This window comes from Pelodiscus sinensis, chromosome 1 (genome assembly GCF_052426305.1).
Source record: "Pelodiscus sinensis isolate ZL-2025 chromosome 1, ASM5242630v1, whole genome shotgun sequence".
Taxonomy (NCBI): domain Eukaryota; kingdom Metazoa; phylum Chordata; order Testudines; family Trionychidae; genus Pelodiscus; species Pelodiscus sinensis.
This window is the reverse complement of record NC_143052.1, coordinates 217252828-217279489: the sequence shown is the minus strand read 5'-3', so window position 1 is coordinate 217279489 and position 26662 is coordinate 217252828. Positions and strand designations below refer to the sequence as shown.

Sequence of the window (26662 nt, the reverse complement as noted above, 5' to 3'; positions counted from 1 at the left end):
GACCGGTCTGTAGTTTCCTGGGTTGTTCTTAATCCCCTTTTTATAGATGGGCACAATATATATGGACTGTTTTAGGATTCATTTTATCAACTAATGTTTAAACTACATCACCACACTCTTCCTTTATCCCAGTGAAGGCAAAAAGCTTAAAGCAAATTTGGGAGCTCAATTTTTAAAAAATACTCTACATGCAAAAGGTCTGATTTTTTTACCTTGTCAAACATTTAAGTTGTACAATATATAATTTTTCAAATTTTCCAAAGAAATTTCACTCGTCTCAAACTTAAATAATGCACTATATACAAGTAGTTGACAACCCATGCTTTTGTACATATGGACTCTTGGGCCGTCTGCACAGTGTCCCTCATAGAATACTAAAACTGGAAGGGACCTTGGGAGGTTATCAAGTCTAGTCCTCTGCTTTCACGGTAGGACTACTCACTATCTAGATCAAGGGTGGTGACCAATAATTTTTAGAAGGGGGTCACTTCATACATTTTTAAGTGGTTCTGGGCTGTCCTGGAAAAGGTGAGGCCTCTTGTGGAAGGGGCAGGGACAGGAGACTTCGTGTGTCCCCCTCCCTGCTCCCAATGGTCCTGGGGAGGAGGGAATGCGTGAAGTTACCCCCACCTTCCCCACCCAGAATCACCAGCTGTTTTAAAATAGCTGGTGGTTCCCTCTAGGCGCTGCAATGGGAGGAGATCTTGCACACTCCCCGTCGTCAAGCCAATGAGGGCCTGAAAGTGTGAGGAGCACGCAAAGTGTCTTGCTTCCTGCCAGAGGCATGCAGCAACGAGAGCCACTGGCTGTTTTAAAACAGCCGGAGTTTCCCTCTGATGCAGCACACCATTCACAAATCCATGCCCAATCAGGATTTGGGGGCAGGGGAGTGTACAAGGTCTCTCGTCCTCTGCCCCAACCCTGCTAGGAAAGCATGACAGCTATAGAGAAACGCCTGCTATTTTAAAATAGCCGACGTTTCTCTCTAGCTGCCTTGCACCCTTCGCAGGGAGGGAGCAGGAAGACTTTGTATGTTCCCCAATCCCCAAGTCTCCATTTGCCTGGGGGTGGGGGAATGGCAGGGTGGCCATAGGCTGGACCCACCAGATTGGCGGGCTGAATCTGGCCCATGGAAGCCCCTTTGTCCACCTCTGACCTAGATCATCCCGGACAGCTATCTGTCCAACCTCCTTCTAAATATCTCCAATGAGAGATTCCACAACCACCCTAGCCAATTTATTCCTGAGCTTGACTACCCAGACAGTTAGGAAGCTTTTGGATTCACTTCTTCAAAGAGGAAGTCTATAAAACTTACTTTACAAGTCTAAAGAAGTTAGGTGTCCAATCCCTATTGACATTCAATGGGAACTGGGTGTTTAAAACCTTTAGATTCTTTTAAATCCTCACTGTAAAATTCAGTTTTAAGACTGATACAAATCTAAGTATTGTCAATGTCTAAACCAAACATCTTCTCACAGGCTTTATTTAAAACTGTAAAAAGTATTTGCTATCTAGTTGTTCTGGAGATACTTTTAATGTTCACTAAGTATCAAACTGGCTATGCTTCATCAGCCAAAATATAGGTATTTATAACAATTACGATTTACAAAGTAAAAAGCTATATTAATACTATGTATGGCATTTTAAAAAATGAAAATACGCACATCAAACAGTAATGACAACACTGATAGAAAAGTTTTATTCTCCATCTTCTAAAAAGGAGTTACATATAGAAAGTAAAAACAAAATATAAATAGTGCTTCATTTCATTTAAATAAAACTGTATTCAAAATAAATTCAGAGAGGAGTCATTATGAAACATTCAGTCTCCATGCAATCGTATCAGAACACAGCTGAGCCTCAGCAATTTTCAAAGTAATTTGTCTATAAAGGGCACCGCTCACTGTTCGGTTCATATTCAATGCACTTTGCTTCTGTTCATTTTGAAACTTCTCTCTCAATTGCTGCACTGCTTCTTTTTTGTCAGACAAAGATGACACTGTAACCCCGCTCCTTTTCTCGCCAGCCTCATAGCTCTGTGTTAAGTTGTTTTCAAGTTCACTTACTGTAGAGGAGAAACAACTCCTAAAGCTGACCATTTCCTTTTCCAGAGCTACTGCAAACTGGTCAATAAGGATGTCCTTGCTTTCTAACCTTAGGAGTTTTATTTTGCAGGTTGGTGGGAGAACTCCAGTGAGGCTATGAAGGCACTGTAACAAGATAGTTCGATTTCTGTAAAAATCAAACAAACAGTCATCAATACAAGGATACAATCCTTTCAAAATTCATTAGTGGAACTATACAATGAAGCTACTCTGAACTGACCAGTGAAATTACATCTTACTGTGTAAACCTTTTAAGTTATATTTGCTGCACGTGGAATGGCAAGCAAAATTTTCAATTTGGAGCTCATGCCAAATACTTTATAGCTAAAACATTAATGCTAAGCACACTTGCACAACATCAGCAAATACTCTGTGCTGAAATGTACTCTCACAGTTAAGAGTGCAGTGCATCATTTGTTTCTAGACATATTAGACTGTAATTAAGGGGGCTGCCTATAATGTGAAGGAGATTAATGCGTTGAATTAGTGTGTTTCCTTACATGCTGAGCCAGAAGGAAGTTATTTGTGACAAGGCAATGTGTTGTATGCACATTAAAGTGCAGTAAAGAGGCATCCCATAACTTGGCATTTCCTTGTTTTTAAAGGGATTACAGAAGGAATGGGGATCTTGCACTTAACCAGCTTTGATTCATTTTAAAAAGCGTGTGTTTTAGTTTATGATTTCCTGGATTTTTCAAACACAAGAATAAAAGGGCACAAGAGTGGGATGCTGCTCCAACAACTTCCATTATGACATGTGGATGTGGAATTATGAGTCAGGAAGGACAGAATGGGCATGTCAACTGCTGTATCTGCTAAGCTTGGCTATCCCGGATCCTCAGAAGAGAGGAGTCTTTGAAGCCACAAAGCTTAGATAAAGGCTTGAAAGTGCCCAGCACTCTGGATGCAATCCCGATTGAACCTATGCTACAAAACTGATCTTAAAGTGATCTTAAAGTTTCAGCAAAATAGCAAGGAGTCCTGTGGCACCTTAAAAACTATCAAATGCATCTGACGAGGTGGGCTCCAGACCACAAAAGCTTATGCCCAAATAAATCTGTTAATCTTTAAGGTGCCATAGGACTCCTTGCAGTTATTTTCAGTTTCCTGTACAGTTTTTTTAATAATAGAATATAGGGCCTGCCATTTTTCTTCAAGGCATTTGATTTTAGTCCATTTGAAGACAAGGGAAAAATGGGAAAACCCTTATTTCCACATGACAGGCCTGTGGCTTCAGTCTCATAAGTTATAAAAAATGACTACTATTATGAATAAGATTTAATTATAAAGACAAACATAGATGAAATTTTGTTAATACTTTCATTTGAGAGAGAACTTAAATTCCTTAAATGTACATTTGGCACTCATTTTCAATTAATTAATTACATGGGAAGTTTGAAGGATAACTAACCAGTGGTTTGTTAGCAAAATGGATAAAAACAGTGAGATAGTTTCTTGGACCGATATTTAATTATTTTTAACTAGCAGATTTATTCAGAAACCCTTAGATGATTCAATCTTTACTCAAATTATGGCCTTTAAATGTGGTGATGATACACTATATTCTTAATATGAAACAAAGAGGCTAATCCCTATTTTGAGTGAAACAGAGCCCACTATAGTTATAATGGCACATTATACCTTTTCTTTAGTCTTTGTCTTTTAGACTGAATTCTTCAGGGCAGGAAATGTACCAGGTTTCATGTTTGAAAACTATTTAGCATACTGTGCAGGATACCATGTCAAATAATACCGATATTACTAACTCAGTACTTAGCCTGACAGAATAAGTTCTGTGGCATACCTATTTCTGAAACAGATATAATCTAAACATAACTGATCCACATTGAAGAAAAATATAAAGGGGCAACCTGTGACTATTCAAAGACTTAAGCTACCATTTATTAGATTTTTAAGACAGGAATTAATCAACACAGAAAACAAAATATGGAATTCAAAGTCACTTTGAAGTGTTACTACTAAGTAAAAAATGGTCAATATTCAGTTCCCTATTTGTAGATTTCTTATTCTTAAGTCAAAGTGTTAAAGATAAGGGTAAATTTATTTTTACTTAAATAAAGGTTATAATATTACCTTCTAGTGGAATTCAGGACTTTCCTGAATTGACAAAAATCTTGAAATTAAAAATGAACTGCCATAAGCTAAAAAAAGTGGAGAACTCATGAGAGCTGCAGCTATTTGCACTCTCCAAACTGCCTTATGAACTTTATCGATAAGAAATCCTACAGGGAAGCCTGCAAATTGCTAAGCTTTATCCATTTACTGAAGAACTGTGTTTAGTAGTGAGAAGATTCCACTTTCTAGTGCCAAGTGAATATAGCCAGACAACTGATTCAGAGCTATGCATTATTTTCCAAGGGTAGTAAACAAAGTTTACTTTAAGTTGCTGAACATACATAATTGAAAGTTTATGGAACTGTATATGATGACATATTACATGTCATTAGTCCTGTATATACTTTGATTTAGGCTCTGCACAGACATAAAATGATTGCAAAAAGCAATCCAGTCAGATCTACTAATAGGCAGAAGATGGCAATTTAAAATAGTTCTAAATGGCTGTCACTTGTATGCTTTTTTCACTGTGGCAAAATAATTATAATGAAAAAGTGATATTCTGCCACAAACTCAAGTTATAGAGACTAAATATTCCCTAAGCTCTACTTCTATTATTACCTGCAAAACAATGTTAAAATTCCTTCAAATGGAGTTTTCAGATTCCAGCTAAAGATAGTGCCATGCAAACTTCCCAATTTATGACAAAACATATATTCAGGGCATTCTTTGATTGGTACACACTCCATTTGTGTCAACAGCCACATGTTCACTGGAGTCAGGGTACAGTCAGATGAGACTATCTGGAAGGAGAATTTAAGAGATACTGCAAGAATAGCATATAAATCTTCAATGGTGTCTGTAAGAGAAAAACATGAAAGGATATTAAATCTAACATTTTACTAATTAACAAATACGGATAAAAAATGTATTTTTCTTTAGGGATGTGGAAATGTAAATGTGTACACAGTTAACTGATGAGCCCCTTTACAGTTACACACAGCTCCCCCTCCCGCCCCCGCTGTATCATGAGGGGGGCACGCGTGGGGAGCCAGCTTAAAAGCCACCTCCCCTCATGTGTAAACATTGACATTTTCAATGATTATACGTATACCTAAATACATACATTTTAATATTGCTATTTTTCTTTTCTATTTCATGCTTAATTTCATTACCTCGTTTTTACTGTTATTTTAAAGAAGGTGGAACTGGGACGTTTCAAAGTTTCTGGGACCACAAATCGTACCTAATTTACTTACTGAGCCCCTTTACAGTTACACACAGCTCCCCCTCCCGCCCCCGCTGCCTCTGTATCATGAGGAGGGTATCATGAGTATGTCCTTCTTGCTTGAACTTACATCACAACTGTCATCCTTGGATCCTGCCTTGCCTCACAACTCTACCAACCATCCAGCCCTTCCCATCACCTTCTTATTGCTGTTCTTAGTGAGCTAATATTCTTCTGCAGCTCTTAATACATTTAAAAAGCAGAGGTGTAGAGTCTGGGACGGAGCGCGAGTCAGGACAGCTGATTCTCAGTTCGCACCTGGTCCCCCCCGCTACGCTTCTACTTCCCCAGGCCCTCTGCAGATATGGTGCTAGGGGGAACTTGCTATTAAGCCAGCTCCCCCCAGCACCGGCTCCTGCTCCCCCCACAACTGCCTCTCTCTCAAGAGAGGAAGCGACTAGCTGAGTCACTATTCGACTACCGATAAGCATATGCTTATTGGGTAATCAACTAGTCGCTTACATCCCTAGAATGCAAGGCCTGAAGCCCCCACTCCTAATTCCTATTGCCACTGCTTGTTGCTTGCTATGCCCCTTCTGGCACTGCCAAAGAGTAAGAGGAAAGCTCACAGAATGGGTCACTCACTTCTCTGCCCCCTTCTCGCATCAACTAAGGGAGAGAGGAATGCAGGGACACTGTGTGCTCTCCTCTCACTCTCTGCAAGTGATGGGAGGGAAACAGCAAACAAAGGCTCTGACAAAGTTGCTTTTACTCATGAAAGCTTATGCACAAATAAATCTGTTAGTCTTTAAGGTGCCACAGGATTCCTCGTTTTTGCAGATACAAACTAACACAGCTGCCCTGCTGAGACTATATTTAAACACTAATCTTAGTACAGAACCTGGGAACAACTCACATAACATTTTCCCACACAGAACTGACCATTTTTCCTCATGTTTTCTGTCTCAGTTTCCAATTCATGACAGACCATTAGCTTGTAATAAAAAACATATTATGATAAAATGATTACAACATGACAAAATTAAATTATGGATTAAAAACAAAGAGGAAGAAATTGAATTAACCAGATCTTCAGATTAATGTGAACAAGTCAATGCATTAAATATTTACCTGTACAATGACTATTATTCCTTAGCAAATTTACTGAATATTTTCCATTTGAAATATCTTCCAGGCATAATGAAATTTTCCCACACAGCATAGTCAGTTTTTTGCTTTCCTGTAGGTTGCCATCTTGATATTTTCTCCTCTTAGCATGCAGTAGTATTATACAACGTATATCACGGAATGCCAGCAGCAGTGAAAGTCGGGTAACAGCAACAAAGGTCTTTGCCCCATCTGACAGAATTTTAGAAGACCTTCTATGGTACTCTTTTTTCAGATCATTGTTGCTGTGTAAGTCCAGTTTTATCTTTTTTGGTTGTGGCTCCAGTTGGAACGAGGAGATAGACATTGCTGAGAAAGTTTTATTTAATTTAACTAATTTACTCTGACACTCAATAACTGGAGAAACTGAAGAGAAGTCATGACCCATTACCAGGGATAAGCTAACATCATTCAATGACCTGTAAAACCCATATAAAATTACTGGATTTCAAGTTCACATTTTACACTCAGGCAAATAGAATCAAAACTCTGCAAAAATGTGTACTGACATTTAGTGCTTTAAAATCTTGGCAATTCAAGATTTTATGTTGTCCTCCATTACCAAATAAACAAATGAATGGATCAAAAAATCTTTAACATACTTTCAGACTAATTCACCGGATAGTGCAAAGATGTCTGGTAAGCATTTTGAAGATATATTTTAGCACATACTTTACAAAACACAATATGCACGGTGTTAGATTCCAAAAACACAGGCTGGGGTTTTCAGAGGAGCCTATAGGAGCTAGGTATCCAATTCCCATTAAAAATTAATAGGGTCTGTGTGCTTAACACAGATATGACTGGGATTTTCAGTGACAAGTTTCTGAATATAAACTATTAACGTTTAAATTTAAATTCTATTTTTATAGAGGATATATACTTATAATACAGTACAAGGATACCTAAAATAATTCAACTACTTGATTAGCTCATTGATATCTACTTAACATCCCTAATTTAAATCATGTGGGACTGCCAATTTTTTATTTGACTTAACACCAAACTAACAATTTATTTCAGAAAATGAATTAAAGTATATGATGGATGTCACACGGCCTGATGTTACAAATGTTATGGTGAATAGAACGTCTGATATTTTCTTCTGATTTTTTTCTCTTAAAAATGACATGAACTCTTGCTAAGAATGGAAATAAAAATAAAACATTTTCATATTTATTGAAGGAACTATGCTAAGGCAGGGGTAAAGGTAAAGTGAAAAATAAACCTAAGGGTGAAACTTATAGCACTGATGTAACCTTATTGCACATAGTGTATTATGTTAAGTTTTCTTGATTCTTATGTAGTGTATGTAACCCTCAAGGAGATTACTTGGATTCCCGGGGCCTTGTCTGCTGGCAGCTCAGGGAGAGGCACTCTGAGTTTGCCTTGGCTTCCCCTCCCTACCAGGGCCAGAGTCTGCCCAGCAACCCTTGGGTAGTGAGATGCCCTTCCCAGGGGGAAGGAGAGACCATTGTTGAAGGGAGTCTGGAGCCAGCCAGGGAAAGAGGAGGACTGGCTGTGTGGGAGCTAGTAAGCCCCAGGCCTGCATGTAGGGTTCCCCCTGAGAACTAGCCTCTAGGGACCTGAAGGCAGGATCCCTCAGCTGGGTTTGTGTCTCCACTGTTGATTCCCAGTTGTGGAGTTTGCTGGGAGGCTTACCCAGCCAGGCTGAGTTGGCTCTCCAGCTCCCTGGGTGAGACGAGTCACTGCATGGTCAGCTCGGCTCTAGCAGCAAGTTCAGGGCTGCTGCCTGCTGTGTGGGTCTGAATGCTGGGCTGGGAGGCTATAGTTTTGAATTTTGGTGCAGTTGTGTGGTCTGCATCTTGAGCCCTGCACCCCTTCACAGTGAGGGGAAATTCTGGGACCGAAGCAGCCTGGTTCCTGCTTGAAGAGGATCCCTGTGAGAAGAGAGCAGCCCCTCTGCAGTGACTGAGTCATCTCTCAACCTGAGGCTCATTCATGGAATGTGTGAGTGCACCAATTTTTAGTTAGTAAGTCAGGGAATTTGGGGATTTTATTACCTGCAGCATATTAAACCTGTGGAGGGATTTACTGCCTTCTCCCATTTGTGAATCCTTTGGGCTGTACTGGACCTAGTCAGCTCCACTGCTAAACCACTGCAGAGAAGGATTTTGTGGTCAACAGTCATCAAGGGCCCCAACAAAATACACGTACCAACGGGACACTACCTCACAGTTGCTGGGCACCGGTGACCCTAAAAATAGTGTTTTACCCTGTTCTGTTATAATTGTCTCCTGTTTAATATAATTGTGTTTATTATAGTGTATGTGTTTGTGCTATTTTCTGGGAGTCTCCAACTATCTGGCAAATACGTGGGGATTATCCTGGGCTAGAATTTTCCTCCCAAGCTGCCCTGGTGACCCTGCTAGGAAGGAGTGAGGGGGGGTGGAGGCACCGCCAAGTACATCAATCAGAAAGAATAAAATTGAGTGGGTGGCGGGATCCAGAAGAACCCAGACCTATCCATCCAAACCTGAAAAGAGATTGGCTTTAAAAGAAGGTAACCAGGTGGAGAGGGGGCGCTACATGTAGAATTTCTTTGAGGTTATCACAGGGGTGGCCAAACCATGGCTCTTGTAAAGTTAAAGTGTGGCTTGCACGGCTCCCCGGCCATTCTCTATCTATTAGACTTGAGGGGAACTCAGGGCTTCTTTGCCCTGTGGCAGGATGAAGGGGGTAGAGAGGCTAGATGTTCTGCATGAGACAACTAGGTGCCTATTGAGGGTGGGAAGGCAGAATTTAAAAGATCACCAGCCCCAACAGCTTGAGTCATGCTCCCTTCAAGCACAGTCCCTGTCACCACCAGAAGTCCCTCCCTGCAGCTCCTAGGTATTTGTTCTGTGGGGGGAGAGAGCAGCAAAAGCAGCGACTCTCCCTGTGGCTCAGAGCTGTTTGTTGCTGTCTCTCAATCCAGAGGAAGTTCCCCGCAGGGTTCCCAGGGGTCCGGTTTTCTACCGGACAGTTCGGTATTTGCACCCTCCGTCCGGTAGAAAAATTCAGAAAATACCAGACACGTGCAATGTCTGGTATTTTCTGAATTCCTGGCTGGGCGCCAGACGGAAGCCTGGTGGGGGTAGTGGAGCGACTGGGAGGCAGGGCCATGAATGGCACTGGGAGCTGTGGTCACGTGCAAAAGCGGGGGAGGGGGGGAGAAGCTGGGACTCCCAGCCACTGCTCCCGCCCAGCTTCTGCACGCGACCAGAGGCTCCCAGCGCTAATCGCAGCCCTGCCTCCTAGCTGGGCACCCCTGGTTGCGTGCAGAAGCCGGGCGGAGAGAGTGACTTCCAGCCCCTCCCCCGCCCAGCTTCTGCTCGCAACTAAAGGGAGTGCCTGCCAGGGGCACGGCCCGAAGGACTCCGGCTGTGGCCAGTGGCTGTCCCCTCCCCTCCCCCAGGTCTGCTTCCCACCCCCTTCCTCCCCCCCCCCTTCTCATCCAGCCTCGCGGCCCCCGACTCCCCGCAACTCTGCTTCCCGCCCCCCCCCCCCTTCCTCCCTGCCAGCCCTGCGGCCCCCGGACACCTCCACCCCGCCGGCTCTGCTTCCTGCCGCCCCCCCCCATCTCCTCTTCCTCCCAGCCAGCCCTGCAGATCCCGGCTCCTCCCACCTCCCGGACAGCCCCGCCCCCCTCCCTGCTAGTTCTCCCCTCCTTCCCCCGATCAAGTGTGTCCGTTTTTTTTGGCAGGGTCTACCTGGCAATCCTAGTTCCCTGCTTGTCAGCTACAGCAACTGCCATGCAGGCAGTCGGTTTGGCAGTACCATGTGACCAAGCAGGCCAGCAAGCTCTGGCAAAACTGAATGGAGGAGAAGGCCACAGTATCTCTTCCTCACATGTATCACTCCTGGTTTCTGCCTAATGGGGAGGAGGATCCTGGTGTGTTAGCCCCATAGGGCACACCTGCCAGAACTTAGGGCTTCAGCAAGAACAGGGCTGAAGCCATGAGCCTATGCAAACTTCTCCTGCAGAACTGAATGTCCGAGATCCGCCTCTACAAAAGGCTGAAGCCCAGAGCCTCAGCAGGTGTCTCCTGTGAGGCTGAACCCCAAACTCTGCAGGTTCTTGAAATTCTGAAAACTCTTGTGTGAAGGTTGGAGGCAAAGTAAGTTTGGCCACCCCTGGTTTATAATGGATTTCTAAAACTCAGAGCTAAAAGTCACATTTTGAACTTTGTAGTCCTCTTCAGCTTTGCAAATGCAGGGTTGAACTTACAGACTAAGTTATGAGAATGAGTTTACTTACAAGTTAGGTGATTCTCTTATTTTAACTCCAACTACCAAGCTGTCATCTACCACACGTTGCCATAATTTCTCTACGAGATATTCTGGAACCTCAGATGTCAATGCCATCTTTTTATCAAGAGGGTGAAGATCTTCCATATCATCCCAGAGAGAAACAAGACCTTCCTTAAGAAAAACATATCTGTTTAAATAACTGAAGTGTATAGAATGTAATTCTTTTATTGTAGTACTGAAGTGTTTTTCCTGTCCTGTTTACCAAGAAGTATTCAGGTGGTCATGAGGATGAAAAATAAATGAATCTGGAATATGCTGTTATACCTGAAGTACAAATGGAAATCTCCAGAAACTATTTTTATCTTCTACAATAAATGTCAGATGTTTATTAACTGATCTTTGCCATGGGAGCCTCACATGCATTAAACTCAAAATTCTTCCTTTTATTATGAAAACTGATTTTATAACAATCTTGGACTACCACATAACTCTGTTCAAGCCAATTGGATTATGTGAACCAAAGTTGTCTTACACTGTTCCCGTCTTAAATTTCTTAATTACTTTTGGTGCCTAAAACTATTAATTAGTTAGCCATTGTCTGAAAGTGAGTCTTGAGATGCCCCAATACAGGTTATCCTAACATACTACACATCTAGGGCAATATATTGAAGAGTCAGTTTCCTTAAGTCTGAAAAGTCAGTTTTCTACTCTGCTCTAGAAATAGTAAAGCTCCATCTCCAGTTAAAAGAGATATTTCATTTTGACCAAAATATAGAAATTGTAATAGAATGATCTATTTTACCTCTTCTGCAGTTGGTAGGATATGCTCCCTCCCATGGACAAGGTCTATTAATGCGCAGCAAGATTCAAAAAGAACCTTTTCCTTGAGCCGTAAATGCTGCTGTAGTTCCCGAACAGAATTGTAACCAGCCTGTGAGGTATAAAAAGGATAGTGATTAGAGTTAGTCAGCAAAGTATGAGCGGGAGCTTGAAAGTTTCCTAGGGCTTTTCAGCTTTACATTGTACTCTAGATATGTAAATCAAGATTTTAAAAAAACAGGGTGCCTGAAGGTAGGCACTAAAAGTATTTTAAATCAGGTCAATTTTGTTGCCAAAACAAACTTTGGAGCCAACTTTAGACACTTAAAAATATCGTCACTTTACAATGATCTTCTGGACCCTTTAAAAAAAAAAAACCCACCAACCAGACAGATATTTAGTCATCTTTTCTTCCTTAATTTTCCTTATCTAAATAGAAAGTTCTTTTTGCACATACTGGTACTGATTACTAGTCGAATAAAGTCAGAGCCTACATTTACCATGCTGTAAGCATAAAATATTGCACCCTAATTTGCGTCTTCTATGCTTTTTCTCCAGAAATCCGGATGTAGAAGTCTGGAATGTGCTCTTTGCTGCATTGCCACTTCTGTCCTACTTTCTAAAAGAGTTTCAACAGAATTTTAGAAATTCTGAGGCACAAAAAAGTATCTTTTCAAAGGGGAAAGGTATAAACATGTAAAAGTAGGGGTTCACAAACTTATATGTTTCTGCAACCAAACTCTGTGCATACCTCCTGCACATCACCCTGTTCTTGATCCTAAGCTCCGTTTGGAACCCTCACATTCTTTTCTATTTCAGGAACTCTGTCAAACCCTTCACCATTCTCATGCCTAGGGCTCTGTGTGTCCATTTCTCATGTCCCCAAGAGCTCTCTGTCACTCCTCATTGTGTGCACCTCTGTTATGATCATGAGGGTTAGCCAGCATCCTGAGGACTAAGGGGTTAACTATACCTGACCCAGGTAGAGTTGACCAATAGGAATGTAGGTAGGAATTTCAAACTGGGACAAAGGAATTTTTGGTTTCTCCCTCCATTGTCTCTAGGTTTTTTTTCTCTCCAGCTATTGAGTGGGACAGACACTGTCTCCCTCCAAGAAAAGACTCTACCTATCTGTAAGTAGGATAAAGTTTAGATAAATTAGTTAGTTTTTATTGTTTTATGGTTTGGGAAATGGGATCTGATGACTGTGCATTTAGAAATGGGTTTTTATCTCCTTTGTAACTAAGCTCCTGGCCCATGGTGGGGTTCCCCTCCCCCATGAGTATATTACTTTGCGACTTTTCCATCTAGTCATTATACTTGCAACAGGAATATTGTGTTGACAATAAAAGTTCTTTCTTTTTACTAACCTGGTATTGGTTAATTTTTGTGTCCTGGTTTTTACTTTAGGGGTGAGCTCCTCTCTCAAGTGATCTCTCCCCTGATTTTCTTATCATTACTTGGGTGGTGGCAGCAGAGTTTTTAATCCCCAAAATCTAGGGTTTTAAGATTTTTGGGGGAAATTTTATATCCAAGCCTGGAAAGATAAGGTTTTGGGGTACGTTTGCGGGCCCCCACTTCTGCATGTATTGTGCCAGAGTGGGGAAGGAGCCTTGACAATCTCCATTCCCAAATCTCGCCTCCATGCCCTCCCCTTCACTCTGTGTAAGAGTCTACACTGATTTTTTTTTCTTGCAAAGGTCTGAGGGCACCTCTTTTCCCCAACCCATGCCAGGGATTCTGTGAACACATCTTTTTTATCTACCCACCATTATTTCTTCTTTTTATCTGAGATACATCATTTAGGGTATCAATATGTTAAACCGTTTTGGGACAATATGCATGGGTGAGACAGGAATACTGTTTTACTGAAAAGTTATTAATCAGTGCCATCAACCAATTAATTTAGTCTACAAACAATTGCAGAGGTGTTTGAAGCTATGGCTCTGCTAAACATATTCCAAGGGCTCCACCTGGCCTGCACTTTCCCCCTTCCAATTTTCTGACTCCCACCCACAACTAATTGGATTCTGCTCTTTGAGGCCTAGAATATTCCCTCAAATTTTGGAATAATCAAAAATGATCACATTACATTCCAACAGTAAAATGCCATTAAGTTGAGAGTAAGGTCTCTAAAGGTTGGCTAATAATACTAGTCTACAAAATTAAGATGCACAGAATTTGAAAATATAGAGCAATTTTTGAATAAGAATTATTCTTGTGTGTTTTACACAAATCTTTCCCCTCTAGTGTAGATTAAGCCCTGGGATTTTTCTGGCAAAAAAATGCTGCATTTCTTCAGGACTGTCAATGAAATCTACTAGAGCAAGAGAAAATGTTGCCTATTAAGTTATATAAAATTATAGTCAGCAGGAGGATGGAGGTCTTATGATCCCAGGGTTCTCTTCTTTGATTGCAAATCTATCCAGATCAAAAAGCACTCAAAGAAAACTTTCAGTATCAAGAATCTTATATGGGAGGTAGTTAATAGGTCCTTGAAGACCACAGCAAAGAACATTATTGTCTTTAAGAAGGTAGGAGAGACAGGAAGAAGGTACCTATAAAACTTCAAGGGCCTAGGTTACTTTAAGGACTTACACAGAGATTACCTTATGAGTATATTTTTCTATAAGCATTTTTTTGTGATCTGTTGTCAACCAAATCCCTAGCTAGACTGAACATTGGAAAGTACAGCCATGCATCCTCAAAGGTTGATGAAGCATACGTAGTATCTACATGCTGCTTACATCCAGTTACTGAGAACAATGTGTTCCTGGCCTGATTAGGTTATCTAGGTACTACAACACATACAAAATACATAAATCACAGCACAGACTGCTTCATTAGCTCTACCACTGGCTTTATATATGTTGGGCAGGCCTTAATAGCAGAAAACTGCAGAATACAATATAACTGATCCTTTGGGGGCAGATGAGCAAACAATTACCTAAAATACCACTTACAATCTCTAAGAAGATAACAAAGCCACTCCAGGAGTATCTTTCTAATAAATTAAGCATGGCTATAAGTACTCATACCACAACGAGGGGGTCAGATAACTAAGAACAGTAAGTCAGTCTTCTGTTAGAGAGAGATTATCAAATAACTATACAGATTTTGAGCCATGCCAGCTACCGACATGTTGGAAAATATGACCAAGCAGTTACGTTCTCATCCATGGTCACAGATCAAGTCAGAATGAAAAACAGAATAAGGACCCAAATCACCAAGCTGCTAAACCTATGCAAAACCCAACAGACCACTGTACCCTCCTTTTTCTCAAGTCAAACTATCACTGCTTAAAGAACCTACGACTGCCCTGCTAGAAGCGAAGAGAATCTCAAGCAACAGGAATATCCGTTGAAATATTAAGTTGGTATTTATCCATAATGGTCTTATCTTCCTTGAGTACTCAGTTAATACACTGATTTTCTAGTAGCTCCACTGACTATTTGGCAGATTGCAGCTTAAATTTTTTGTTGTTGTTAGTGTATGCATATTGCTATTTGATCTATAAATTCTTTTTGGCCTGCCTAATTATATTTTTACACTTGACTTGACAGTTCATGCTCCTTTCAATTTTCTTCAGTAGAATTTTAGTTCTAATTTCTTTAAAAACAAACCACAGATAGGAATTTGCTTATCAGGAAATACAGAGAGCGCAGCAGAATGCAAACCTGTAACCTTGCTTTGAGAGCTTGGATAGTAAAAAAACCATGCTCTTGTGGTCCTTCCTCAGGAAGACAATCCTCTTTAGACCTGATGCCGCTCTAAAGAAAAGCAAACGTTAGTCTACCACAGAGCTACTCAACTTTGGAAGCCGGGAGGGCCACAATGATACTCCTAGCACATGCTGAGGGCCACAGCTTACATGTAGTTGCATATACATGCAAATATATGCAAATAGCTTTTCACACAATGCTCAGGCACTCCCGGCACCTCCTTCCTGCAGCTAGAAATGCTGACACCCTGTACCAGTCTGTTCCAACCAGCACATCTGCTTGTGTCTTTCAATGCTCACCCCGCCTGGGAAACGCCTTGCCGTTGTGGAGCATGTTCCCAGTGGAAGCCATGTTCAAAGGATCACACCCATGGGTTTTGTGTTGAGCCCCACATAAACCCAAACCACACCATAGGCCACAAAAAAACAGACACAGCAGGGGGGTGGGGGAGAGCAGGAACCAGTGGTGGTGGGAGCCAGCTTACAAGTTGGTTCCCCCAGCACTGAGTCTGGAGTGCCGCCTGGCCCCCTGCATTGCTGCCTCCATAACAGGCAGCAGCTAGGGACTGGAGGGGGAACATGGAAGACTGCTGCAAAGCAGCCCCTGTCCAGAAGCTGCTCTGTGGGAGGCAGAGCAGCCTCCATCTGCAGGGAACTCGGACCCGCCACAGACAGGCGGGTAGTAGCAGCCCCTGTCCATAGCCGGTCTGCATGGGATAGGGATGTTAAATGTTGATCAATCAGCTAATTGAGTATTCGATAGACTTTCCCTCAACTACTCAATTAGTCGATGGGGGATCTCTGCTTCGCCTCTGTCTTTGAAATGTACAAGAGCCGCTACATCACTTGTACATTTCAAGGAAGAGGCGTAGCAGGGAACCCCTGTAAGCCGGGACCCAAGCTGTCCCACTGGCGTGGGTCCCCCACTGCTGAGCCTCTCCCTTTGTAATGTACAACAGCTGCTGCAGTGGGAACCCAGTGCCAATGGGACTGCTTCAGTCCCCATTGCACCTCTGCCTCCCCTGCCCCCCAAAGTAAGGCAGGAAGGGTGGGGGAGGAAGCGACTAGTCAAGTGGACTACCCAATAAGCCTCCGCTTATGGGGTAGTTGACTAGTTGCTTACATCCCTAGCACGGGGAGCTGGTTTTTAAATTGGTACCATACGCTGCTGCCTCTGATACAGCAGCATGGGATGGCAGGGGGATCCCCAGAAGTAGGGCTGGAACACACTGGCTACTGGCCCCATCACAGGGACTATAGAATAGCTGAGTAACCGCTAAGATTTCATGCGGTTACTCGACTATTCTATTACTTGATACCTAACATCCCTACTTCAAGCCAGACAGTTATTTTGACTGATTCTTACTTTTTATAAATTCACAGTGCCTTATTATTTTAATAGTATTTAGGTTTAAGGGGATTTGCTAGCATATGTACAGAGTCACTTTGCACAAAATTTTTTATTTTTAACTTGAAGTTCGGTTCATGAAATTTCATTAGTGTACACTGAATGGGAAGAAAAAATAAAATTAACTTACTGCATAGCTGACTTCTCCAATATCTGTTATAATGAATGTAGTTAAACTAGATGTACTGGATATGTCCTTAAATAGCAATAAAATTTGTTCAGTCCCAGTGCCAATGAAGTCATCTATCAGAACAGACTTCACTTCTTGCCATCTAGAAGCAACCTGCAGTAAAATACAATATTAAAAATGTATTTTTCTAAGGCATCTGTAGTTGAGATTTAATTTTGTTTCAATTTATCTAAATTATTCTTTTTTTAAAAAAAGCACATAAGAGAACACTTACAAACAAGCACATACGTGAATCTAGAGTAGCAGTTCTCAAATTGTGGATCAGGACCCCAAAGCAAGGCTGGTATTAAGACTTAGGCTTCAGTTTCAGCCTGGGGCAGTGCAGCTCAGATTACAGCCCTCTCCCCCAAGGCTGAAACCCTTGGAGTTTGCCTTTGTGCCCCTACTGCCTCAGGTTGGTTGGGTTCAGGCTTTGGGACCTTGGAGCTAGGGTGGGCTCAGGATTTGGTCCTGGGTTCTTATAGTAATTTTTCATTGCCAGAAGGGGGATCATGTTGTAATGAATTTTGAGAACTGCTGGTCAATACCAAGAGATCAAGTCCCAAATTCTATTCCTAGCTCTATCATAGACTAGCTGTGTCACCCTGGACACATTTGTTATCTTCTGTGTCTCAATTGTCTTCATCTGTAAAGTGCATCAAGAAAAGTCCATTTTTCTAGATAACTTCTTTCAAATACTGCACCTTTTGAATGTTTATTCTTAAATACAATTTATTAAGACTTATGATTTAATCATGTTTCCCCCACCAATACTTAAGATAGTTGTAGAATTAAATTCTGCACTGAGTATGGAAAGTAAGCTTATACTCATAACAGTTAAGCATTTAGCACTCCCCATATTTCTGTGAAAACTCAAGTTACAAATATTTAATCTGATATTTTTAACTTTGTCAATTATGTCCATTCAATACAAAGAATGGAACAAAAAGTGTACTGTATTTTGTGTATTTTACAGGCACACTAGAAATTTCTAAACAAAGCAAAATTACACAGAGCTTTTGGCAGCACATCAAGAAAACACTAATAATTCACATTACCTCATGAATTTAGAAAAACTAAAGCCAAAATATGTCCATGGTCTTCATCTGTTGCATTTCCTCACTGCCAAAATGTCAGCAAAAGTTACAGATTGGAACTCCTGAGTCCAGCACCTAACAGGTCCCAAATGAGGAAATCTGCCAGACCAGGGGAGGTCCCATGCTGCCAGCTTTCTAGTTTGCCACTGGATATGCTTTTGGCTCTGGCTGCTTCACCCTGCTAACGGCCCCAGTCAGGATACTTGCTGATGGTCCCAGCTTAGTGAGCTGCTGTGCAGCCCCGGACCAGCTCCTCTGCCAGGATGATGTCCTTGTCTCCCATGCTCCTGCCAGGCTGCGATAGCCTGGTTCCCCTGCCACACTGTTGTGGCCCTGGATCCAGCTCCCCTACTGGGCAGCTGCACAGATCCAGCTTTGGCTCTAGCTCCCCACGATGCATGGCTCTGGTCCTCTGCCCGGCTGCTGCGTGGTCCTGGCTTCCCAGTTCATGTGGCCCCCTGCCAGGCAGCCACATAACCCTCCCGCTAACCCTGCCGGGCTCCCAAGGGCTCTCAGCAGCCAGCCCTCCTGCTGCCTGACTCCCAGCCACCCCAAGCCAGAGAGTCCCGGTTTAGGGAGGTGCAGCCTGTAGTGAAATTCAAGCAGCAAATTTAAATCTGAGGCTAACATCAGCTCAGTTCCCTAAAATGAATTATATAAAAACATTCATAACACAGTCTTGTTAAAATAAGAATTGCTTTTATAAAGAACTTTTGATACAGCAATAGGGACACTGGCCAAGTCTCATTTTCTTTCTTTTTTTTTTTTTTAAGTAAACAATTGACTCAATTACTGTTTTAGTAGGTATGTAAAATCCCATTTAATTAGTTAACAGGTTAAATGTTAAGTGGGCAGAGGAGTTTTTCAAACCACTAGGCTGGAGTACCCCCCCTCTTGCCATAGCTGGGCAGGAGTAGCCCCCATGCCGTGGGCAGGAATTGCTCCAGCTTGGCTGCTTCCAATCCTATGCTAGGCTTCTGGCTCCAAGCCTGCACAGCAGCCTCACTTGGGACCAGTACGAGTGTGGGGGGCCTGCTACCTCCCCGGCGCCCCGCTACTGACCCCCACTCAACTGCGGCACATGGGCTGGGAGCTGGCAGTCCTCCCCGCTGCCAATTCCTGCAGGGCTGGGGCAATTTTCTGCCCACGGAGGGCTGCTCCCAGGTAATGATTAACCATTGCCTGGTAAGCATCACTGGTTAAGGGTAACTGGGTACCCTTTCACATACCTAGTTTTTAGACAAATCATAGAGCAACAAAAGGAAAGATGTACCTTAGTTTATTTAGGTCACTTTAATGGAAGCAACATAAGGAAGAGTAAATGATTAACACTAATCTCTCTCTTGTGGGAACATAACTTACAAATTATGAAGAGAGGTTAAAACGACTGGGACTTTTCAGTTTACAAAAGAGGAGACTGAGGGGGGATATGATAGAGGTATATAAAGTCATGAGTGGTGTGGAGAGGGCGAATAAAGAAAAGTTATTTATTAGTTCCCATAATAGAAGAACTAGAGGACACCAAATGAAGTTAATGGGTAGCAGATCTAAAACTAATAAAAGAAAGTTCTTCTTCACACAGCATATAGTCAACCTGTGGAACTCCTTGCCAGAGGAGGCTGTGAAGGCTAGGACTATAACAGAGTTTAAAGAGAAGCTAGATAATTTCATGGAGGTTAGGTCCATAGAAGGCTATTAGCCAGGGGACAGAAATGGTGTCCCTGGCCTCTGTTTGTCAGAGGCTGGACAGGGATGGCAGGAGACAAATCGCTTGATCATTGTCTTCAGTCCACCCCCTCTGGAGCACCTGGTGCTGGCCACTGTCGGCAGACAGGCTACTGGGCTAGATGGACCTTTGGTCTGACCCAGTATGGCCGTTCTTATGTTCTTAATTTGCAGACGGGGAAAAAAATAGAATCCTTAAAAATTTCCATTGTTACTAACTAGATAAGACTACAATACCTGAAAGCCGTCCTTACGCACAACACAGACATTTCCAGAAGCAAATGACACAATAAACAGAAGGCCATTTTCACTTGTTGCCGCTACTTGTAGTGAACAGGGCTCTTCATATGGCAGCTGGCAGACATCTTTAGGAAGACCATCTTGGAACCAAATCAACTGTTTTTTGTGAGTAACGGCAACAACTGATGTTCTGAAGGGGCTTCTTGATATATTAGTCCTGCAGACATGTACACAAGATATCACGCTGCTATAGGCATGAGGCAGAAAACAGGTGCCACTTAGCGTTTTTTGATTTTCAATTGCATATACAACAAATTCACCACCCCAGATGGCTCCATCTGATTTTGAAAGTGTTTGCCCATCTTTTTCTTCCGGAAAACAAACAGTTCTCGTCCCTAATATAACAATGCCTTCTTTCTCAACCTCATCCGCCCATTCAATGGAAGAAAACTGAACAGAAGCACTTAGCACTGTACAAGTTTTGGTAGAGATATAAAAAATTTTGTTGGTATGTCTCCACAATATTGTTGGACCATTAAGCAGCTTTATGTCATCTTTCAATTCATAGTCCAATTTAAAATGTAAGCACTGTTCAAATTCATTGGAGCTGTGAAGCAACAACAAAAAATATTTGAAAGTACTATTACTTTTTTTCTTTCTCATCAAAATACTGGGAAGATTAATTCCTGTTCTGAAATCTGCTGTACATCCACAACAAACAATTTCAATATTCAAGCTTCCACCATGCATGCTGAACAGTCCTGAGGATTTCTGAATAAATATGTTAGTGCCACTGTCATATGCCATTCTGTTAACATGTAATCTTGTTTTTTCAGCTGCACATTTTGCTTTTGATAACTGAAAAATGAGAACTTCTCCATTGTAAGGTAAGATTTTTTCTTGTTCATCTGATTGCATTTCCTTTTTTATGGTTATTCCACTAAAAGAATTCTGGACGTCTCTCCAGTTTTCATTAAGATATTTTTCTGCTCAATGAAATTTGTAATCCAAGTGGACTTTTTCAATCTACAAAAGAAAAGAAGCTTTTCAGATTAACGGAATATAATTCAAGCAGATTGCATATACCAAGGGCACTGGTTACAAGCCAATCATATGATCCATACTATAATGTTCAGAAGTTAGTGTGAGATTTGCTACAGTTAGAAATGCTGGATTGGAATAAGGATGTTAAAATGCAATTAATTGACTAGTCAACGGAATTTCCATCGACTAGTTCATATGCATTTCCGCATTCCTCCTTTGAAATGTACAAGAGCCTCAGCAGGGAACTCTGCATACAGTATTCTTAGCAAACTTCTAAGAACAACAAAAGTTCATTTCCATTAGTTGGTCCCACAAATCAACAGTAACTGAAAACAGCATGATTTATAACTAGTTTATTTTTAGCAAGGAAAGAAGCAGATACTAAGAAAGTAAACTGAATTCTTAGCTGCATTTTTTATATCAATACTACACATTGTGTAAAATATATATTTTAAAATATATAGTAATCATTTTAATAATACTGAATCACTTCCATAGTAAGCACTAATGTTTAGCTGTTCACAATCTTAAACAAAATTGCTCTTCATGTAGTATTTCTCATTCCATCTGATGTAGTTTGAAAGTGATTTTTTTTTCACTCAAGTCTGGCACAAGTTTGTTGAGCCTTTTTGAGACTAAAAATACATTTCCCACCTAAGATCCAATCAGAAGTTTTGTTCTTGGATAATAAATACATCCAAAGCAAGATACTTCAAACTTGGCTTATTTGTTCTTACTGAAGCGTAAAAAGCAAACCAGGTTTAAGGAAAACTGGTCAGAAGTTTTAGAGTTATTTGTTCAAGAACTCCTCCTAAATGCTAAGAGCTAGGACCACCAAATTTGGTAGCCCGCCTGAAATGGGATTGTTTCTCATTAAACCATACAGACAACAGTATCACGAGGCAGGTGAAAGGGGCTGAATGGCTAGGAGTGCCTCTCCTTCCCCCTCGCAATCTGGGACTGCCCCAACACCAAACATCGCACTCTCTAGGGGCTCTTTAGGGTTGGCGGGGAGATGTGCAAACTCTCCCCTTCCCATTTGTATGGAAACATTGATGGCTGTTCCCCTTCATCAGGGAGAGAGGGAAATGTGCAGTTTGCTGCATTCCTCGCTCTGGCTGGGGAGTGCAGGGGGCAGATGAACCTGGACTTGCCTCAGTTGGGTACGTTGTACCCCTGCTGGAATTGCAGCAGCCATGGAGAAGCACTTCTCACCTAACTCCAAACTGCTGAAACGAGAGAGGACTGGGATAGCCCTCTCTCCCCAGCCCAACCTGCATAATGAACCCTTCAACACCAACGTCACCCAATAGCACTGATTTAAATGAAGCATGTACATTTTTGTTTTATTTTCCAAAAAACAGGTTAAGGACACAAGCAACACTAGGTAAATATTCTAGTAGTAAATATTTAGTTAAAATTTTCTCTGCTGTATTTTTATTCAACGGTCCTACAAAAACAAAAGTGAGACCACATTCAGTTTATAAAAGACCTTATTAAACAGGAGTGGACATAATACGGCCCACAGGCCACATCCGGCCCTTCAAATATTTTTCTCTAACCCAGGGCCGGAGGAAAGCTTCTCATGTCCCTGCAAGGTATTCAAGTAGTCTGCCTGCCTGCCGTGCCCGCAGCTATGCTGCTCCCAGAAGTGCCACAGCCAGAGGCTACTGGCAAGCAAGTTTCTGCATGCACCTGGTGGGAGAGGGGAGCTGTGGGTCTCTGCACATAGCCCCCGCTCCAGCACTTGCCAGAAACCAGTCAATGAGAGCTGTGGAGACCTGCTATCCCCATCCTCCAAAGAGGCATGCAGAGACACGCTTGCCAGCAGCTTTGAGTAGTGCAGGGCCAACAGAGCATGCAGGTAGCCTGGCTGCTTGAGGACTGGCCCTTGGCACATTGGGACAGCCCCTTGTGGTAAGCACCTCTTGGCTAGAGCCAGAACCTGCCTCTGGCACTCCCTTCTGCACCCAAACCCTCTGCTCCAGGTCAGAACCCCCTCCTGCACCTTAATCTCTGTGCAGAACTCCCTCCTACACCCAAACTTAGTCCCAGACCCCACACTTTCTCCAGTAATATAAAAGTGCATCCTGTAACCACTTAAAATGGAGTAGTCCACCCTTCAAAAATGACTACCCACCACTGCTGTTACAAGCAATTTGCCAACCTGTATTAATACATGAACAGGCTGAACATCTGTGGTCCAGAGGTTGCCAGCAGCTGGGAATGGAGCCACCCACTAGGGACAGTGGAGCTTACAGGCCACTAGGGATGTCATCGTGTAGTCGACTACATACATGATTAACAAGCCTGTATCAGAGGCAATAAGGAGGGGAGAGCAGTGGGCTCTCCATGAGCACCAAATCGCCTGTCCCTGCCCACCTCCATGATGCTACCTCTGATAGACAGGCAGCAGTGCAGAGGGAGAGGCAGGCTGGAGCTAATGTGCATGGGGAGCCATTTTTCAAGCAGGCTCCCTGCATGTGCCAGCTCCAAGGACCCGCCTGCTCCCCATGTCCACAGGGAGCTTGGACCCTCGTGGATAGGGGCTGCTGCTGCCTCTGTAGCAGCCAGTCTGGTCTGCACACAACGTTTGTTTTTAAACTGGCTCACCTGGTGGACCAGCTCCTGCCTGCCACTGCGTGCTGCTGCCTCTGATATAGGGGCAGTAGTGTGGAGTGGCAGAGGGATCCCAGGAGTGGGGTTGGGATCACACTGGCTGCCAGTCCTTCCCCCAGAGACTATTGAATAGGCATGTAACTGCTAACATTTCATGCAGTTACATGATATCTAACATCCCTACAGGCCAGCAGAGCCTATAGGGCTGCACAGTCTGTCGGGCCCCAAAGCCCTCGGGAAAGCACGGTCCACAGGCCAGTGGGGCCATGGAGCCGGCAGGGCTGCAGAATAGCAGGGCAGCAGAGCCAATGGGGTGGCCAGGGAGAGGAGCTCAATAGGGAGACTGGCACCCCCTTCTGCCGACTTTTCCTGGTCCAGAAATCTCCTTTGTCCATGGTCAGTTAAGTTCCAATGGTGCCGGACCAGGGAGGTCCAACATGTACTAGTAACTTGTACACATACAGTCATACCCATCCAATGAACATAAATTAACATTATCACAAGAATGGGCAAGTCATTTAGTCACTCTACACATCTGTTCCCTATCTGTAAAACAGGAACGGTAGTACTTTCCTACCTCACATCAGTGTGGTAAAGATTAGTATTTTGGGGCAGGTCTACACTATGAGGAGAATTTGATCTAAGCTACACTATTTGAGTCACATTAGTAGTGCAACTCAAGTCAACATAATGTCAACCTACTTATCATTGACTCCCCTTACTCCATTCATTCCGTTGGGAGTACAAGAGTCGATATCTGAGCGATCAGTTATTGATTGAGTGGGTCTGCTAAACAGATCTTCAGTGAACTGTCAGTGCCTGTCATAGTGCAGAGAAGCCCTCAGGGTCTCAATCAATATATTTTAGTAATGAAATCCGTTTAAATATTCAAAATGTATAAGTAGCCTGCAAAAGTGAGGTTCCTATTTTATAGAGATTCTTATAACAACCTCCTCACTGTAGTATCTGTGTGCCGTTTCCTATTTTTCAAGTCCAGTACATCTAAGACACAGAAATTGCAACTTTTATTCACGTGGGTAGGTGTGTGCGCTGAAATGGTACCTGAATACGCAGAACAAGTTGCAAGATAAGCCCTAAGGTTACATTAAAATAGGCTTTTCCAGATAACAAGACTTTTCAGAACCAGTATTTTCATTTAAAAAGGTAATTCACATATCTGAAAAATGACTCTCCAGGAATGTCCAAAAGGAATGAAACTGTTCTTTTAGCCATCCAATAAGGAATCCCATTAAGAACTTCCTAAGACAATCTTACAAAAATGTCCTAAACTACATGTAAAATATCAGCTGCTGCCTATTACAGCATATTCATATTAAAGCTACAATACTACCTGCTCTGGCAAAGTACTTTTAGAGCAGTAGAAATCCAGTGGGCAGATCAGATTTTGGTGCTAAAACAAATCCTGAGATTGTCCAAAGTCTTCTATTCATGAAATATTTTTGTCTTGAGTTCCATCAACCTTCTTATTCAGTTATATTTTAATCAATATGTAAGATACCAAAAAGCTACTTATAACTGTATGTATTAAAGATGTAGAATTCGCAAAGAGAGACAAACTTTAACAAAATACAGGACTATGTAGCACTTTAAAGACTAACAAGATGGTTTATTAGATGATGAGCTTTCATGGGCCAGACCCACTTCCTCAGATCAAAGTGGGTCTGGCCCACAAAAGCTCATCATCTAATAAACCATCTTGTTAGTCTTTAAAGTGCTACACTGTCCTGCATTTTACTTCTGCTACATCAGACTAACACGGCTACATTTCTATCCCTATTCAGGCACTTCAGACAGAAAAATCTCTCTTTGAATACCAAACTATCCTTCCCATCACAGAACTGAACCGGATGAAATACAGCTAGGGCCCACATTCAGAGTGAAATGCAAGCTACAGTAAGATAAGAAACTTATCAGGTGATGTGTATCTGTTCCAACTCGGAACGTGTGTAGAACATGAGTCTCTACCGGCCCCGAGAGTAAGGGGTCCACTCCTGGAGCTAGATGGCAGCGGGCAGACTCCTCTCCCAGTGTGCTCCCCCCGCACACTATTATGAAGCCCAATTCTCCACAGAGCTTGCTGCTCTTACGGTTCCTCCCCACAGGCTGCTCAGCCCGCGCCTGAAGCCATGTCCCGTTGGAACAGCCAAGCCAGGTGGAGCCACCAGCCGCCCAGCGCGGCCCTTCCCCGCAACTCCCACTGCGTGCCCAGCGGGGGGGGGGGGGCGAGTCCCGCCGGCCAGCGCCAGGGAGCCCCAGGGCCGAGCCCCCCCCGCAGACCGGAAGTGGCGAGGAACGGGGGGCAACGCTCGGGCCCTTACCCGCCTCACGCGCCGCGTGGACAGTCCCCAGCCACCGAATAGCCCGCCACGCAAAGCATTGTGGGACAAAAAGCGCCTCATTCGCCCGGAAAGGCCGGAGTGGTGGGGCGAGGGGAGGGGAGGCAGACGAGAAACGACGGGCGGGCAGTGGGCGGGGCTTTCGGATTCGCAGGGCGGGGCTGTCGCTCCGCCGGGCGTCATAGGGGCGGGCCCTCGGGATGATTGACCTGTTGGGGGGGGGGCAGTTCCGGGAAGCGCGTGAGGTGTCGGTTGGCGTCAGGCAGCGCTTCCTCCTCCTCCCCCCCCCCCAGCTCTCACTGTCACGCGCCTGCCCGGCCCCGTGCGCCCTCCTGCTTGGTCACCTGCTGCCGGGGGAGCCGGGCAGCCGCACCATGGCCGCCGGGGTGAGTAGCTGCGCGGCAGCGGGGCGGGGGGCAGTTTTCGTGGGGCGGGGGCGGCACTGGGGCAGCAGAGAGGGGGGAGGTACCCGGGCCTGGGGTGCGTGGGACTTACGCAGCTTTCTCCTCTTGTTTCTCAGCAGCAGCAGCAGCAGGACAAGGCTGCCTTAATTAGCGAAACCAGACGGCGCTTTGAGACGGAATATCTGCCAGGTTGGTACCAGGCTGGTAGCGATGCCCATCTGCTTTCGGG

The 26662-nt window shown here is 43.3% G+C and overlaps 2 protein-coding genes across 9 annotated transcripts in view; one reads left to right on the top strand and one right to left on the bottom strand.

Moving 5' to 3' along the window:
• Positions 1-1673: 1673 nt before the first annotated feature.
• FANCB (FA complementation group B) lies at positions 1674-26662 on the bottom strand. Of its 3 annotated transcripts, none has more exons than XM_075914470.2 (9): positions 26525-26662; positions 20007-21035; positions 16909-17061; positions 15327-15419; positions 11633-11761; positions 10838-11001; positions 6541-6995; positions 4803-5040; positions 1674-2232 (listed from the first exon to the last, which is right to left on the bottom strand). In XM_075914470.2, exons 2-9 carry the CDS (start codon positions 20925-20927, stop codon positions 1812-1814), a joined length of 2574 nt encoding a protein of 857 aa, XP_075770585.2. In that variant the 5' UTR covers positions 20928-21035; positions 26525-26662; the 3' UTR covers positions 1674-1811. The 3 variants fall into 3 exon arrangements, with proteins under 3 accessions (XP_075770585.2, XP_075770577.2, XP_075770594.2); XM_075914462.2 differs by lacking the exon at positions 26525-26662 and adding an exon at positions 26012-26191; XM_075914479.2 differs by lacking the exons at positions 15327-15419; positions 26525-26662 and adding an exon at positions 26012-26191.
• Positions 26255-26662, top strand: part of MOSPD2 (motile sperm domain containing 2) — a 79051-nt gene continuing 78643 nt past the window's right edge. For 4 of the 6 annotated variants that reach the window (XR_012898649.2, XR_012898654.2, XM_075914515.2 and 1 more), the window contains exons 1-2: positions 26255-26415; positions 26550-26622. Coding sequence is in view for 4 of the 6 variants with exons in the window: in XM_075914515.2 (XP_075770630.2) it covers positions 26404-26415; positions 26550-26622 (85 nt within the window). In the remaining 2 variants the exon portion in view is untranslated. The remainder of the gene's footprint in view (positions 26416-26549; positions 26623-26662) is intronic. The other 2 variants (XM_075914507.2, XM_075914499.2) reach the window with 2 other exon arrangements.